The sequence below is a fragment of the Mytilus edulis genome, chromosome 4 (assembly GCF_963676685.1).
Source record: "Mytilus edulis chromosome 4, xbMytEdul2.2, whole genome shotgun sequence".
Classification (NCBI taxonomy): domain Eukaryota; kingdom Metazoa; phylum Mollusca; class Bivalvia; order Mytilida; family Mytilidae; genus Mytilus; species Mytilus edulis.
Window position 1 is genome coordinate 10,491,373 of NC_092347.1, and position 18,956 is coordinate 10,510,328.

The 18,956-nt window shown below is 31.9% G+C and overlaps 1 protein-coding gene across 1 annotated transcript in view; it reads right to left on the reverse strand.

Moving 5' to 3' along the window:
• Positions 1 to 6,612: 6,612 nt before the first annotated feature.
• Positions 6,613 to 18,956, reverse strand: part of LOC139518922 (chondroitin sulfate synthase 1-like) — a 30,331-nt gene continuing 17,987 nt past the window's right edge. The window contains exon 3 of the mRNA XM_071310610.1: positions 6,613 to 14,273. Coding sequence (XP_071166711.1) covers positions 12,750 to 14,273 — 1,524 coding nt within the window. The 3' untranslated portion in view covers positions 6,613 to 12,749. The remainder of the gene's footprint in view (positions 14,274 to 18,956) is intronic.

Consider the following 18,956-nt stretch of genomic DNA (forward strand, 5'->3'; position numbering starts at 1 on the left):
GGCTCTTGCCTTGTCCTTTTCCATAACTCTTTGTTGCTGATTGTGTTTGGCCACTTGATTCCAATGATGTTTCTTAGGCAATCTGTTCATGAAAACTTGTAATGTTTTTGTAGATGCAGCTGTCAGTCTCCAAGTTTCTGACCCATAAAGAAGAATAGATTTTACATTTGAATTGAAGATCCTGATTTTGGTGTTTGTTCTGAGCGCTTTGGTGTCTTTATCTGTCCCTCCTGATGTACTTATGACACTTCCAAGATATGTAAACTCATTGACATCTTCAACTTTAGCATCTCTCACATTGGTTTTGTTAAGTTGGTTTGTGTTTACCCTCATTGATTTTGTCTTTTTTGCATTTATGTATAGTCCTACTTGTTTTGCTGTTGTTTCAAGGTTGGTTGATTGCTTTTGTGAGTCTTCATGGCGATGGGAAAGCTGGCAGATATCGTCTGCAAAGTCCAGGTCTTCAAGGCATGACTGTAATGTCCATTTAATACCTAAAGGAGTGTTGTACGATTTCCGACTCACCCAATCTATCACTATTAGAAAAAGGAGAGGGGAAAGTAAACATCCTTGTCTGACACCCGTTGATACAGGAAATGGATCTTTCAGAGTCTCTGCATGGCTCACTTGACATGTAAAACCGTCATAGAGCTGTTGGATGACGGTTATGATTTTTTCGGGTATTCCATAATGTCTAAGGATGTTTTTGATGGTCTATACTATCAAAGGCCCTCTCGAAATCTTCAAATGTTAAGTATAGGGCTGTCTGCCATTCAATGGTTTGCTCGATGATGATTCTTAATGTGGCAATTTGGTCAATTGAGGTAATTAGTTTTGTGTGAAAGATATTTTCTAACAATGGAATTTAATACTAATGGCCCTACATTCTTTTATTTTTTTATTTAGATGTACTTTGCTATCTCACAATCATTCCTTGCACCAATAATAGCTGACCTTTTGCTGATATTATCTGAGAAACAAACAAAACCGTGAAAACTTAACATTGACTTATTAAACATGAATAAAAGATTACAGTCAAATGAAACCAGACAAAAGACATGTAACCCTTACAGTCATTACATATACTAGATGTACGGTTTCACTAGAGCTTTCTTACAAATGGACGAAAGGTACGTATGCTTGACGAATCATACGTAAAACTCGTTTTAGGGATCCTTTATTTTGACATATTTAGATAATAGTCGTGGAATTTCGGACAATTATCCTACATGCAACGACACTTATCAAATTGGACTTTTCTTGAGATATATTTAGAATTTCGGGACGTACAATAGGTTAAAAAAGGATACCACCAGGTCGGTCGGAATAGGTAACACTACAAAATATCCTAAATACATCTAGTAGTCAGACGAATAAAATGTCCCTAAAAGACTAAAAAGATCCAAAATTTTCAACGCTCAAAATAATAAAATGAAAATGAATAAAAAAGATTATCTTCATACTTTGCCATATGCTGGTGCTCGATTAATAACTTTTGAATCATCGCCTCTCCTCTGGTAATATTCAACCCCCCCCCCCCCTAAATGTGTATATATGATACAACGCACCAATGGAACGAATATTTTAGCGTATAATTGCGTTTTGCCTATAGTCCTGAACATTCATGAAATATTAGCCACTGGACGATAAGTGACAACTTCGCGTCTATCTTCCAAATATGTGTACTGTTAAATCGTCATTATATTCAAATCAACAATGTATATGGTGCAAAATTGTAGATTTATTTTCTTGATATACAAAATCTGTTTTTCTAGATTTATTCAACATTACTTTTTAAAAACATTATAGCATCATTTTTTTTTTTATCAAATCTCGATATTCCACTTTGACAATTTGCTGAAAGTGACTATACAAAATAAAAATAAATGTGAATCTAACGTACTTCAATAATGCCATTGAAAAGTTAATCGTGAAACTCGTGCTTAAAAAATTCCCGCTGAAATGTGTGTACTCGTGGTTTACGGAAGTAACGTATCGGACGTAAGTGTATTTGACACTATTTTTCTCTGTTTGATTATATTAAAATCGTGTATTATTTGCAATATTATTATTTTTGAAAAATAAACTTGGTTTAGAAAAGAATGCTGTTTTACTGGATAAAACAAAGACTCTTTTAACTGTTATTGTGGAAATGAAATACGTGCTCCCTTTAAGTTCGTTCGTACCTTTCGTCAATTTGTAAGAAAGCTCTAATAGGAACATAATTTGAGTATAAGTTTCTCCTGGCTGTCGTTTTAGAAGGGAAAATGGTTTGATTTTTATAACTGACTAACTTACGTTAGAAAACAGAAACGAAAAATTCTCCAATTTTCCCATTTGTAAAGGAGCATTACTTTAGAACGGTAAATATATGCGCCACAAGAAATCCGACTGAATCTGTTTTTGTGGTAATTAGCATAGTGTAAAAGATTCATTACATTCGGTTGAGGCAAACTAAAGTTGAAGAACTGAAACGTAAAAATGCTGCAATTTCCTCATTTGTAAAGGAGTATAACTCTAGCAAGGCAAAACTGGTGCCACACAAACTCAAACTTGATCTGTGTGTTTCAGTAATAAACATTGTGTATGAGATTTATAGCATTTCGTTGAGTCAAACTTAAGTTAGAGAACAGAAGGTATTTGTAAAAGGGCATAACTCTAGAAAGGTAAAAATGACGCCACCCAAATCAAACATTATCTATGTTTTGTGGTAGGTATCATTGTGTATAAGTGTCATAACATTTGGTTCGGTCAAACTAAAAGGAGAGAGCTAAAACCAATTTGGGACGGACAAAACGTATGGACGGACGTACAGGTGAGAAGGGGGTAAAACCTAATGGTCCCTCTGCTACGGCATTTGGATCAAAACAACTGTTATCTGAAGTCTAATAATCAATATTTCATGTTGAATTTTACTGTTTTATGAACAGATGTATGCACATAGGCCTTCAACATAGCAACATAAACTGTTATCACAGATATATGTCTCGCTTTCTTGTAATTTCGATAATGCAAATGTTGAAATTAAAATAGAAACACTTTAACATGCAAGTTTTGCATATATTCAAAGTCAATGAACCATGACTGAAAGGACATGGCCAAACTATCTCAATGGAAATGAGATGTGTAAATGCTGATAACACTGCATACCAAATAATATTGACTTGTCATAAGTTGTTCCCTTTAAACAAACCTAAACACAAACTAATATATGTAAACTAAGCAAAATCTCAAAGTCAATAAACCATGACTGAGGGGGCGATGTCAAATAATCTCAATGGAAATGAGGTGTCCTAATGCTTATACAACTATCTTCACTTTTCGATTTATGAGTTTGACTGTACCTCCGGTATCTTTCGTCCCTCTTTTATCACTAGTGGTTCCATATAAACTGACCTAATCACAAACTAATCCATGAAAACATAGAAATAATTTCAAAGTCAATAGACCAACACTGATGGGGCAAGGTCAAATAATATCCAAGGTAGTGAGATGTGCCGATACTTATACAACTGGATACCGAATATTTTTGACTTACCACTTGTTCTTCACCAAAAAGTAGACCTAATCACAAACTAATACATCGTTGACGCCGCCGCCACTGTCGCCGTCGCCGACGCCGGAAACAACATACCTTTATCTAGCTCTTTGACTCCGTCAAGCGAGACAAACTATAGGCTCTAAAGAGCCTGTGTCGCTCACCTCTATTTACTAATGCTTTGGAAATCATGTAAAATCATAATTTATAGTATAAGATACCATTAGATACTATAATAATATCTAAGATAATAGCAAAAAACTGCAAAGTTTCCATAATTACTTACTCAGGGGCAGCAACCCAACAACTGGTTGTCAGATTTGTCTGAAAATTTCAGGGCAGATATATCTAAATCTGGTGCACATTTTTGTCACAAGATTTGCTTCAGTTTCAGAGATATTTATGAACCAAAAATGCATTTTACCCTATGTACTGTTTTAACCATGTCTGCCATCTTGGTTCGCGGGTAGGGTCATCGGACACATTTTTAAAACTAGATACTCTTATGATGATTGTGTACAAGTTTGGTTACATTTTATCCTAGAAGTTTCAGAGGAGAAGATTTTTGTAAAAGATTACAAAAATTTACGAAAAATTGGTAAAATATACTATAAAGGGCAATAACTCATGAATGGGTCAACTGACCATTTTGGTCAATTGACTTATTTGTAGATCTTACTTTGCGAAACAAAATTGCTGTTTTACAGTTTATCTTTATATATAATAATATTCAAGATAATAACCAAAAACGGCAAAATTTCATTAAAATTACCAATTTTAAAAGGGGTAGCAACCAATGGGTTGTTCGATTCATCTGAAAATTTCAGGGCAGGTATATCAATTATTACACTTTAATATATATGTGATTGAATAACACTATATTTGCAAAATAAAATCCAAAGAATCCTTCAAGTTTTCTTGGTTTTTGATTGTATCTGATCTGCCTATGATAATCATAATGAAAAACATGTGATATTAACATCCTTGAAGGTTTCTTGGTTTTTGATTGTTTCTGATCTGTTGTTCATCTAGGGATTTTGTGCAAGTCACTAAAACAAGGAATAATGCTATTTGTTTGTTTTTTTGGCATTGCATGCGAAATTACTGAAGCAAGACTGGTGTTGTGTTTTGGATGTCAGCAGCGTCAACAATTTATTAGGTTGCGAATTTGTCAATTAAAAAAAAGCTTCTCAATGAAATTCAATTTGTAATAGCCTTGGCATATAATTTTTCCATTTATACTAATATCACATGTTTTTCATATGATTATCATAGGCAGATCTACAAGGAGGGGGGACAGAGGAATCCCTCTTTCTTTGGATTTTATTTTGCAAATTTGGTGTTATTCAATCACATAATTATTAATAATGTACTTATGTGAATTTTTTTTTTTTAAATTGATACCAACAGTCAATGATCGTAAATAGTTATCAAAAGTACTAGGATTATAATTTAATACGCCAGACGCGTGTTTCTGCTCAGTACATTAGACTCATCAGTGACGCTCAGAATGAAATAGTAATCAAGCCAAACAAGTACAAAGCTGAAGAGCATTGTGGACTCAAAATTCCAAAAAGTTGTGCCAAGGTAAAGGTACTCTATGCCTGGGATAAGAAAATCCTTAGTTTTCGAAACATTCATAGTTTTGTAAACAGGAAATTTATAAAAATGACCATATAGTTGATATTCATGTCAACACTGAAGTGGCGACTACAGGTCTGGTGATACCCTGGGGGGGGGGGGGAAACATCCACCACCAGTGACATCGACCAAGTGGTGTAAATTGTTATAAAAGGTACCAGGATTATAATTTAATACGCAAGACGCGCGTTTCGTTTACATAAGACTCAACAGTGACGCTCAGACCAAAATAGTAATAAAGTACAAAGCCACAAAAGAGCATTAGTTATAAAGGAAAAAATATTTTTTTTCAAAAATGGCAAGAATAGGCTGATTCAAGACTTTAACCTTATATTTGCATTGGTATTACATGGGTCTCAAATTGACAGGAAAGAAATCTACAATCTGCAATCTGCTTAAAATTATTATGGAATAACCGTTTCACAGATGATATCGGATATGTTTCTTGCGTCGTAACTACAACCCCCTTCCCTTTTCTTGAATGTGACCTTCCGAATTAGACTATTTACTGGGTTTGTCATAGCATGAGCAACACGACTGGTGCCACATGTCGAGCAAGATCTACTTACCCTTCCGGAGCACCTGAGATCGCCCCCAGTTTTTTGTTGGGTTCGTGTTGCTCAGTTTTCAGTTTTCTATGTTGTTTCTTGTGTACTATTAGTTATCTGTTAGTGTTCTTCATATTTAGCCATGGTGTTGTCAGTTTATTTTCGATTTATGCATTGGACTGTTTCTCTGGTATCTTTCGCCCCTCTTTAAGTAAAAAACCTTTTATGAGCTATTGAAGTCTTATATGAAAAGATAAACTGTTATCACAGAGATATGTCTCGCATTTTTATAATTTAGATAATGCAAATGTTGAAATTTAATAGCAACACTTTAACATGAAAGTTTTGCAAATATTCAAAGACAATGAACCATAACTGAAGGAACATGGCTAAACAATCTCCATGGAAATGAGATGTGCCAATGCTAATACAACTACATACCAAATACCATTGACTTATCAGAAGTAGTTCTCTTTAAACAAACCTAAACACAAACTAATACATGAAAACAAGGCAAAATTTCAAAGTCAATAAAAAAGGGGTCAAATAATCTCTATGGTACTGAGATGTGCCAATGCTAATACAACTGCATACCAAATATCATTGACCTACCACTAGTGGTTCACTATAAAATAAACCTAATCACAAACTAATACAGTGTCGACTTTGCCGTTACCGCCAACGCCGGAAACAGCATACCTATGTCTCGCTTTTTGACTATTTTAAGAAAAACAAAAAATAGGTGTTATGAAGGAAAATATTTTACACTGTATTGTAGGAACAAAACAAGGAAGTCTGAACATTTGACAAAATTCCTGAACCTCACCTAAGTTCATCGTTAGTTGAAACAAAAAATGTTAGACTAGAAAATGAAACTAACATGAATTGCTAAAATAAATTCTTTATTCAGCAGAATATCACAAATATGAATCTCACACTGCTGAAATATGGTAAACATTATACACAGTTAAAGACATTTGTAAATATTCAGTGATTTATATAAGGTTTGATTTATCATCTTCTGTATGGATAAACATCTAAAAATAACATTTGTTGTTTTAATTTCCACCTAATGTCTGGATGTATAAGTGTTTTAGTTGTAATCAAATGATATAGGCTGACCATGAGTTTAAAATTACTGTTGAAGCAAAAGGTTTACCTAAAAATAAAAGTAATTAAGGATGATTATTTCTGAGGTGGACAACTTGACATGAAGAAGCATGTGGAAGATTGTAATAAATAGCATGTGGTAAAAAATAAAATAAAAACAGCAATATATGTTAGCCGTTAAACTTGCAATATTATTCCATGGTCATCACATAACTTATAATGCCAACATTTAGTGAGATTCACACTAGCTAAATTATAATTTACATAAAACATCATTGCACTGGTTTAATCAAGAATCTTAGTTTACAATATGCATAATTTATAAGGCCTACATTTCACAAAAAATCCTGTGACTAAAATTGATTGTAAGCATACTCAAACACATGCCATACCATATTGAAAACTATAATGGCAAAATTAAATATTATCATAATGATGGACATCACTAAAATTAAATTAAAATAAGATGCACCTAGTTTTCAAATTTTGTAACCTCTAAAGAAGAAGTTATCTCCCTTTAATTAGATACTTATATAGAACCTAATCATATCGATTATCATAATATGTGATCTTACATTTAGAAATTTAAGTTAATAATGTTGTATTTCTTACAATCGATATTTAAATTAATCTAATTATTAATGAATTACGTTTTCGCTTAAACAACATGTCAGCTAGCTAAAGCACTGGATAATGATTAAACAATGATGTTACATTAATTTGTTAACGTTTAATGCATAATATTGAAGAGCATGAAAAATGATAAGCAATTCTTTCTGATAACAGATTGAATTTTTATGGCAGTATTTTTATTTCAATATTACAAATCAGAATGTTCACCTTATTAAGACTGAGAAGACAAGTAAAAGAGGAAAACAAACAGATTTTGTGCCCTTTTCTTCATGTAATGTCCATTAAATGATTGTTCTGGTAAAAAAAAGAAAGGAATCAAATACATGTACATATATTTGTATACAAGTTCATATTGATGATCAATGAATGAAGGATAGCATAATTTTACAGTAGAAAACATTGAGGATGATAAAAGACTTTTAAAAACTAGTAAGTTCATGTATACAATTAAATAAGATTCATGCAATTCATCTATCACAGAGAGGGTCTAAAGAATTATCATCTAAAAAATACTTTGGTGGGATATTTCAATTTAAAATCTACAAAATGGTATAGAGCATTGCACACAGCTTCAAAATTGTAATTATATAGAAACATCTATACAACTTGTTCTAACAACCAGGCTTAGAATAAACAATGAAACAGATTTTTTGATTTCTCTCTCATAAAAGTGTTTGATGTATTTTTATATAACGTGACGGTACCCAAATTGCACCAATTTTGACAGTTTTTTCATCTACGTTTTTTTATGATAAAGACAAAAATGTCCATTCTGTGTTTATTTTGTAGCCGTATCCTTCTTTATTATAAAGGTACACCAATTTGATTTTTATTATATATGGAATCATAGAAAAATTGGTCTAAACTGACCTCCAAACCATCAGTGATTCTGAAATGAGGAGTACCCAAATTGCATCCATGCTTAAATTCACATCGTCAAAAGTATAATAACAGAGCTTTTGTTTAATTTCTTCAAATATTTTGAACAATTGGATATTAGTCCATGCTTACTCTTCATTATTTTTTAAATGGATACTTGTAACATATTGTATTTGCTCATTTTAAAAAGATGACGTTTTGATGACGTCGCATGGCGACGTTTCAGTACATTTTGCTTTTTCAGTAAATACTTCATCTGTTGATAAATACTGTGAACGTTTTGTGCATATCTAAATAGTTTTACCTATGTTGAAAGATGTGCTTAGTATCAAATCATAAAAATACAAATGGTTTAGTCTCTATGAAATCTTGTAAGATTTTCGCTGCTAGTTTTGCTAAATAGGTGCAATTTGGGTACCGTTACGTTACTAATTAAAGATATCCTGTAATTAAATCTACTGTAAATTCAGCGATTATAAAGGGACATAACTCAAGAACTTTAGAACAAGGCTTCCAAAACGGTCATATATTCCGGACAATTGTATAATGTCCGGTAAAAGTCCGGCTGGAAAAAGCATGAAACGGTCTTAAATTTCTTTTTAGATATCATGGCTTTTTCGGTCATTTTTACATAATTTATATAATTCACCATCTTTTTGACCCAATATTTTGACTTTAACAGCCACACATTTCCGGTCATAAAAGTGACATGATGATTAATTACTATCAAAACAACCCCTACTTCAATATTTTCTAATTTTAATCAAGGCTAATTAGTTGTTGGACAGCTGAAATCAGTGAACCCTGAAATCTACCTGTTCAGGTAACAGGTAAACTATTTTCAGTACCGGACATCGTACAGCAGGGTTAAAGACCATCAGTTGTTTGACCTGTTAGTCAAATGCGTTTTGTTTAAATATACTTTTTCACTTTTTTGTTGTTTTGGAAGAAGACATCGTATAAATTGATCGGTCTATAAAGAATCATTTTTTAACATTTCAGCTGTTTGTATCTAATTGATTTAGTCTAAAAGATTAAAATTATAAGAAATACATTTATAAACATGATTTAATGAAAAATTTAAAGAGGTTTTAAATTAAAAATCGTCAGAACTACGTAGTATGAACTAGAACACATGTGCGCATGTGCACAGGTAGAAAGTTTAATTATGCATCCTACATTTCTTCAAAAATGCTAATATCATCATTGAAACCTGTATCTTAAGTTCAATTGACGTATTTTGTTCAAATAATAATGTGGAAAGAGCTTCTTCACTCAGTCATGCTTTAAAAACGTACACGGATTTTACGTATCTGTGTATGGTCCATGTTTTACCATTGTCATGTCAACATCCGGTTTAAAAGCGAAAGTAAAGTTTTTGACAACATCATTTTGCACAAATAAAAAGTCTATAAAGGCAGATATAAGCACAATGATGTGCACACTTTGAATGATGCACTGCCAATTTAACAGTTTACATCAGAACATCAAATTCATATCAAAGTAAAGTGTAATAGCGGTTTTTTTTAATCTAATGTCAATCATTGGGATGGCCATCTGATTACCATAATTTATTTAAAATGCCTTTTGTGACTTAGTCTTAGGGATTAAAATCGGGATCAGACATAAAATGTCCGGCTGGCTCAAATATTTTTTGGAAGCCCTGCTTTAGAAGTGATATGCCCTGCATATGAATTGATCTGTGCTTGATGGAATTTAGCATTATGTATAAATTTCATAACATTAAGTAGAGGCAAAGTAAAGTTGGAGAAGGGAAACCAATTTTAGGGACATGCATATAAATTGACATACAGACAGACTAGGGCAAAAAATAAAGCCTTTTTCACTTAGCATTGGTGGCATAAAAAGATGATGTGGGAAATGTCAATGAGACAGCAACCTAAAAACACAGAGAATCAAAAAATCATCTTAAGGTTAACAAAGTCTTATACAATAGACATATTGTTTACCCTATGTCAAATTTACAAATGAAAATAAAGGGACCTGTAACAAATCATTCAGTCTCATTTCTAAAATACCTCATATGTTTTTAAAAATTTGTAAATATAATTGAAAAGAAAACTGAAAAGGTGAAACATCTGATCACTATATATTTAGCTAGTTAATGATATATGCTGGAAGATTGCAGTAAAATCTTTATGTAAAAAATAACAAATTGAAAAACAGACAATTTTTGCATGGTTAAAAACTATCAAAAATTCATGCAAGGTGAATGTATATAAATTCATTTTATAAAGCTGATACCAATTTTGGTTCTCACTATAAGGCTATCAATACATACAAATCTATTTGATTTAATTGGAAGCTTTTGATTTAAAAGGCTATCACACAACTACATGGACAGGAAAAACAATTAAAAAAAAAAAAAAGACTTCAGGAAGAAAAGACTAAAACCTATGTGACAAGGTAAAAACAATACATGTATAAGAAATTAAAGTCAACGTTCTCAAAATGTCAACCAATGCTTTCAGATACTTTGTTTTAATTCTTTGAATTATTTTCAATGAATAATAATTGATTGTTATTTGCCTATATCCAATGGGAAATATTTCATGAATATTCAGTATGATTTCAACAATTCATATTTTATAAACAGGTTAGAAGAGTAACACTACCATGAACAATTAACAATAAAGAAAATTGATTCATAAAAATTAAACGTTATTAAAAATATACTTTCTGTAAAGGTCATGTTACTAATTTATACAACCATACTTGGTCTACAAATTAAAAAACTTTATGCAATACAATACTATACATGACACAAATGCACAGCATTGACTAAAACACACATACACATACACATTAAAACAATTGTATTTACAAACACACATGTACAAGCTTTGAATCATCATGATCATTGTAGAAATCTCTCACATCAAATTCAATTGTTTTTTGGTAAATAATCATTACAATTATTCAAGACATTTCACTGACATGACATGATGCTATGTATACAACTAATTTTTGGTTTTAAATAAGACAGTTTTAAAACCAGTCTCAGTTTCTTTAGAATATGGTTGTAAATAAATATAAACTGTTTTAATTGGTATGTCATCCATAAACTGTTTGTCCTATCAAACTGATCACAGCATGCAGCCAGTATATTTCCTGATTATTCAATATTGCATTGCAATTTCTCGGAAAAATAAAATGGCTATCTTTATCCATCTAATGTTTTTTTTAAAAGCCAAGCAGTGTACATTTAAAATGAACAATTATTTCAAAATTTAAACTAACTACATGTATGTCTTCTGAGTCAAAGAATAGAAAACTTAATAAAATTGAACAGTATTTAAAATTTAACAGTTACTTATTTCCCATGATGCACACTATCATATGGTAAACTGGTCTAGCTCTAGCAACTACACAATCTAAATAAATCCCAACTTCACTGTACATATACAGATTAAAGGCACTGAGGGTCCCAAAATGGAAAATAAAAACTGATGGTGTGAATAATATGTAACTTTATAATTACCACACAATCATAGTGTAGTCAATCAAATAGTAAGGAGAATATCATCCAAAATATTATGACGTTGAAAAGAAATAAAATATAATGAAAATCAAATACTTGGTGAATTGATAATATTGTTCATAAGAGTTTTGATATTAGATAAAAGTTTGACTGAACTCCATCATGAGTATGGAAAACAAGTCAATCATCTCAATGTAAATGTCTCTTTGCCTTACACTTTACAGTTGCCTACTCCTACAGTGAAATTTGGCATAGGCAGATCCAGGGGAAAAAAATTTGGTTGATTAAATAGGGAATCACTGAAGCGGGACTGAATCAGGCCAGTCAGTCAGCTTTCTAAGTTATGAACAATTTGAAGACGGTTGGTAAATTGTATCTGTAAAGTCACAAATTTTAATTTCAAAAGGATAGTGTCAGCATCAAAAATAGTATTAAAGCCTTCTTATAAATGACATACTATCATCTACAAACTATAAAAAATATTTCAACAATTAAATAAATATAATAAAAATAATTTGGCAGCTTCGTGCATACTAACCATTATACACCACATTTGGCTATGATATAAAAATATCAACCATGACAGAAACACATGTATTTACCATGTTTACAAAAACACATGTATTTACAAAAGAAGTGATATCATACAACATTATTATACACATTTTGATGGATAAAATACTGATAATGCTGGATGGTAAATAAACAATATTATTTAAAATTACTTTTTCAAAAATACATAAGCCTGTATGCATCATCACATTTTCACATATATGTTTTTTTACATAACAAAATATATTAATTGAATGTATACATGTGTGAAAAATGACAATGAAATAAAAATTGCTAAAAATCCTTAAAAAAAATAACAATAAATTTCTAATAAAACAACTCAATATTATCTCCTTCCATCTTTCTTGTCTAAAACGTTTGGTAAACTATATACAATATTAGAAAGCTGCCATTGCGATCCAAAACTAGATGCTTTTGATCCTATACACATTTGATACTGTACATCATTCAGTTTAGCATCGCAGATGACCTGATGGAATGCATGGACTAACCGGGGATCTATGCTACGATATAACGTTAAATTACTTTCAACAAACTTTGTATAAAGGTCAACATCTTCTTTTCCCCATCCTTTGATTGACGTGTCTAACCCACCAACAGATATAAGATCTCTTTTGTAGGTACTAACAATGCCATAACCGAAGCTTCTCCAATATCCAAGATCTGATGTGAAATTGGTCCACTTAATGTCACATGAGTTTGAATTTGAACATATTAACGATGGATCATATTGACTAAAGACTATAGGATAATACACTTGTATATCTTTAATTGTATTATAACGTATTCTTGACAACGCTTCTCTACCAAATAAAATGTCTACATCTATGAAGAAAAGAAGAGAGTCCTCATTCAACTGAGACATTCCAAGATCCAAAGCCCTCGCCCTGGCAAAGGGACCATCAGCATAGATGACTTCAATGTCCGCACCACCGTACCTTTTTTGGTATTGACCAACAATACTGATCAGTGATTTAATTGATGATGAATCTGACTCACTATTGAACACAACAATGTGAAGCTGTGTGGCTTCTTTGGTTTTGAGACATACTTCCTCATAGTTTTGCATAAATCTTTTAAATACGGGAACTTTGCCAGCCAGTGGCAAAATGAAATGAATGATTTCTGATGATTTTCCACCTTTACCTAAACTACTGAATGTAAATGGTGAATTTGATGCTTTGTGCTCAATGTTTGAGGAAGCTGTCGTAGGATCCTCAATGAATTCTACCTCTCCAAATGTCTGATGAAGATATGCATGCCTTCTTACTGGGACTGTCATTTTTCTACCCTTATGCTTCCTGTATGTAAGTAATAGATCTAAAATATAGTCAGCGCCATAAAGAGGACTAACTCTACGATATCCATACCATAAATCTTTATAGTCTATTGTCCTCCCTTTCTGTCGTGCATTTTTGTTCATGATTTGTAAAACTTGATTAATATTGTCTTCTAAAGCATGTTTTAATGGTTTATTTATACCACGTTTAGGATTTAGATTATGATGAGACATAATAGATTTGGACAGGAAGTCCCATGTCAACACCTCATCTCTTACTTTTGGCTTATATTTAGTCAATGAAGGCATCATCCCTTGTCTTGTGATACTATCAGTTGGTTTCAAAATGCCCAAATTTTGTTCAATTTGAGTTATCTCTCTTTGTAAATAAAGCTCTTTCTGATGGAGATCTTGTATATGTGAGGAATGAAGATAATTCTGTATTCTGTACTGCTGTTGTGGATCCTTTATAGAGTGTAGAGTTAATGCTTTCCTCACTGATTTGTCTTTAAGGGTTGTTTTAAATGATCCTTTCTCTTCTTTATAATTCTGATAAAATAAACTCTGCATCTAAAAAAGATAAATACAAAATTTCATCATTTTTTTCTGTACATGAAATAAACGTGATGTGTTTTGATTGACAATGTGACAACTATCCATCAGAAAACAAAGGATGAGGATGAGGACCATACATAATTTACTTACCTCCTTTAATAATAAATATATTGTCAATGAGTAAATACATAAAATGTGAAGGTACTTGTTTGTAAGTAAATGTAACAAGGTATTAAAAAAGTGATTTTTGCATCTATGTAATTAAATGTTTATAATTAATCAAGAAGGTCATTTAACCTCCTTGGATTAATAATACAGGCTACTATTTGTACAAGGGCTGTATAGCCAGTCAAGGTCATGAAAAACTTCAATATATATATGCTGACTGACTTGCTCCCATTTTTTTACATTTTTCCTATTATGTCAGTTTGTCTTGTTCACACATCATTGTCAATATAATAGAACTTTATGCTAGTTAAACCTCTCACTTGCCATACAAGTGAGAGGTTTAACTAGCGATGAAAACAGGTTTAATCCACCATTTTCTACATAAGAAAATGCCTGTTCTAAGTAAGGAATATGACAGTTGTTATCCATTTGTTTGATTTTTGAATTTCCCATTTGCTTAGGGACTTTCCATTTTGCATTTTCCTTGGAGTTTGGAATTTTTGTTATTTCACTTTTTACTAGTGTATATATATGCTGTATTGACAAATGTAGGCTATATTTCTTGTTGTATCATCACTTTGTAACATCTTCTGATCTGACCAGTATAAAAATCATACTAAACTATTTTCCTATATATCTTTTTTAAACACCTGATTATTAGAAGGAGGGCAAGTTTTAATAAAAAAAAAATCATTAAAAAAAATATTTTTAAAATTATCTTAACTGTTTTGCTTTCTAGAAATATTATTTATGTCAGTTTATTAAGACAACTGTAATGCCAATTGAGGATAAAAGAGGTTTAAATTGCATTTATAATTCATTAGAAATATTTTTTCCCTTTCTACCATATCTATAAATATCTTGTCAATTTTGTTCACTTGTCTTTTCAATAAAGTCTGGAACAAAACCTAAATATAGTTTCAGACAGATAAATTAATCATCTCCTGCACTACATGCCCATAAAAGTATAAATAATGCTAAGAAGAAAGGAACTGTTAACAGTTTAATTGTTGATAAGTTACTGCAATGCATAATGTTTTATTAGTTGTTAACCACATTGTAACACATACCATCAAAGTGTGAAAACCACAGGGTTAAAAGTGTCTGCTACATAGATATGTTGTTTAATATCAATTCCATGTTAAAAAGTCTTGTTAAAAATATAATTTGTCTAGAGAATTGTAATGTCATGAATATGGTGAAGAACATAATGACTTTGTAATTCTTTTAATTTTTTTATTTTAAAGCAAAATTTGTCAATTGACTTGGTGTATGTATGATATTCTCACCCTACCCACATTGTTTTTTAACTTTTACCAAACATATTGAGTAAATTATCTGGGGCATTGTGCTGTAAATAGGGTAGACTGTTACTGCACGACTGTATAATACCATTAACTCATACATATTTAGCAGTTGGTAAGGTGTTACCACTTATAACAGTACAAATTAGTTCTTAAGCTAGAAATCACGAGTAAACTAATTCTTCTTCCACAACTTGTAAGATAAAAGACTCTTAATCTAAGATAACTAATTTCAATTTAAATAGCTCAGCATGACATTTATGCCGAAAATATATATAAGTCAAATTATTTCAATAGAAGAAATTTCAAACATTAAGAGCATCTTTCTGAGCCTGACTTAAAATAGCATTGATAATGAGACAAAGGGGAGGGAGGGTGCCCCAGGTCATTTATTTATTTTTAAGCATTTTCTTAGTTTTAGTCTGCTAAGCCCCTCACTTGTTTTTCAGTGTGTCCCTCTTTCTACCCCATCCCCTTTTTTACATCATTGATTTTCAACTGAACATCAATAATACCTGTTCAAAATCGACTTGTATTTTAGAATGCAGAATTTAGAAAGTCTGAAATATTTTGTTTGTACAAAGTTAACTGGGGTCAAATAAGAAATTAGTTAAAGATAAGTCTTTGTTCAGATGTCCAATGTGTCAGAGCCTGATCAGTTGCTAGACATGTGACCCAGTAGCAAGGTAAAAATCCTGACAGGGAAATAAGTTGGTCAGAGTGACACAGACTACAATAGTTGCACTTTTATTGCAGTCTATTCTTAATAAGAATGCAGGTAATTGCTATAAATTGTATGAAAGTAAATATTTACATAAAATTGAATAAATAAATTAACCTTATCTTCAGATATTTGCAGGGGAGGATGGAGAAAGCATTACTGAATACCTAACAAATTATACAAGACAAAAATGTTGTTTAGAAACCATTTATCAGACTGATTTAAGTGCAATGGAAATAAAAATAATTTGTCCTATAATTGTCAAGTACAGAATATTAATAACATAAATCAGACAGAATATGCATTAACCCAATAAGTAATAAAGTAGCACAAATGTTTTAAGATGAAAAGATCTAGATCTAATACTACTGTGAACATGTGCAGATCAGACAAAATTAAAGGCAATAAAAATATAGTTTAGCATTAATGTGATCTGGTGATATGTTTTTTTTTAAAGATAATTAAGTAACGGTTTTTCACAACAACTTAATATAAGCATTTTCTTTGATTTAATGTCTAATTTATTTCATTCAACAGAATTTGTATGAATAACTAGAGGCTCTAAAGAGCCTGTGTCGCTCACCTTGGTCTTTATGAATATTAAACAAAGGAAGAGGATGGATTCATGACAAAATTGTGTTTTGGTGATGGTGATGTGTTTGTACATCTTACTTTACTGATCATTCTTGCTGCTGAAAATTATCTCTATCTATAATGAACTTGGCCCAATAGTTTCAGTGAAAAATGTTAGAAAAAATTTACAAATTTTATGAAAATTGTTAAAAATTGACTATAAAGGACAATAACTCCATAGGGGGTCAATTGACCATTTCAGTCACGTTGACTTATTTGTAAATCTTACTTTGCTGAACATTATTGCTGTTTACAGTTTATCTCTATCTATAATAGTATTCAAGATAATAACCAAATACAGCAAAATTTCCTTAAAACTAACAATTCAGGATCAGCAACCCAACAACGGGTTGTCTGATTCATCCGAAAATTTCAGAGCAGACAAATCTTGACCTGATAAACACCTTTACTCCAGATTTTTTTTTTTTCATTTTGGTTGGATGGCCGGGTCACCGCACACATTTTTGAAACTACATACCCCAAAGATGGTTGTGGCCAAGTTTGGATTGATTTGGCCAAGCAGTTTCAGAGGAGAAGATTTTTGTAAAAAAATTACTAAGATTTACGAAAAAATGGTTAAAAATTGACTATAAAGGGCAATAACTCCTAAACGGGTCAACTGACCATTGTGGTCATTTTGACTTATTTGTAAATCTTATTTTGCTGAACATTATTGCTGTGTACAGTTTATCTCTATCTATAATAATATTCAAGATAATAACCAAAAACAGCAAAATTTCATTAAAATTACTAATTCTGGGGCGGCATCCCAAAACTGGGTTGTCAGATTCATCAGAAAATTTCAGGGCAGGTAGATCTTGACCTGATAAACAATTTTACCCCTGTCAGATTTACTATAAATGCTTTGGTTTTTGAGTTATAAGCCAAAAACTGCATTTTACCCCAGATTCTATTTTTAGCCATGGCAGCCATATTGATTGGATGGCCGGGTCACCGGACACATTTTTGAAACTACATACCCCAAAGATGGTTGTGGCCAAGTTTGGATTGATTTAACCAAGTAGTTTCAGAGGAGAAGATTTTTGTAAAAGATAACTAAGATTTACGAAAAATGGTTAAAAATTGACTATAAAGGGCAATAACTCCTAAAGGGGTCAACTGACCATTTCGGTCATGTTGACTTATTTGTAAATCTTACTTTGCTGAACATTATTGCTGTTTACAGTTTATCTCTATCTATAATAATATTCAAGATAATAACCAAAAACAGCAAAATTTCCTTAAAATTACTAATTCAGGGGCAGCAACCCAACAACAGGATATCCGATTTATCTGAAAATTTCGGGGCAGATAGATTTTGACCTGTTTAACAATTTAACCCCTTGTCAGATTTGCTCTAAATGCTTTGATTTTTGAGTTATAAGCCAAAAACTGCATTTTACCCCTATGTTCTATTTTTAGCCATGGTGGCCATCTTGGATGGTTGGCCGGGTCACCGAACACATTTTTTAAACTAGATACCCCAATGATGGTTATGGCCAAGTTTGGTGTAATTTGGCCCAGTAGTTTCAGAGGAGAAGATTTTTGTAAAAGTTAACGACGCCAGACGACGACGGACGACAGACGACGGACGACAGACGACGGACGACGGACGACGGACGCCAAGTGATGGGAAAAGCTCACTTGGCCCTTTGGGCCAGGTGAGCTAAAAAACTAGAGGCTTATAGGAGATTACTAAGCAATCATAGCATGAGTTGCATAAATCTTATTTTAAAGAGTTGCCGCAGTCATTAAATACATGACAAACAAGAATGTGTTCATAGTACACTGATGCCCCATCCTCACTATCATTTTCTATGTTCAAATCAATGGACTGGGAAAATGGGGGAAGATCTCTAATTTGGCATTAAT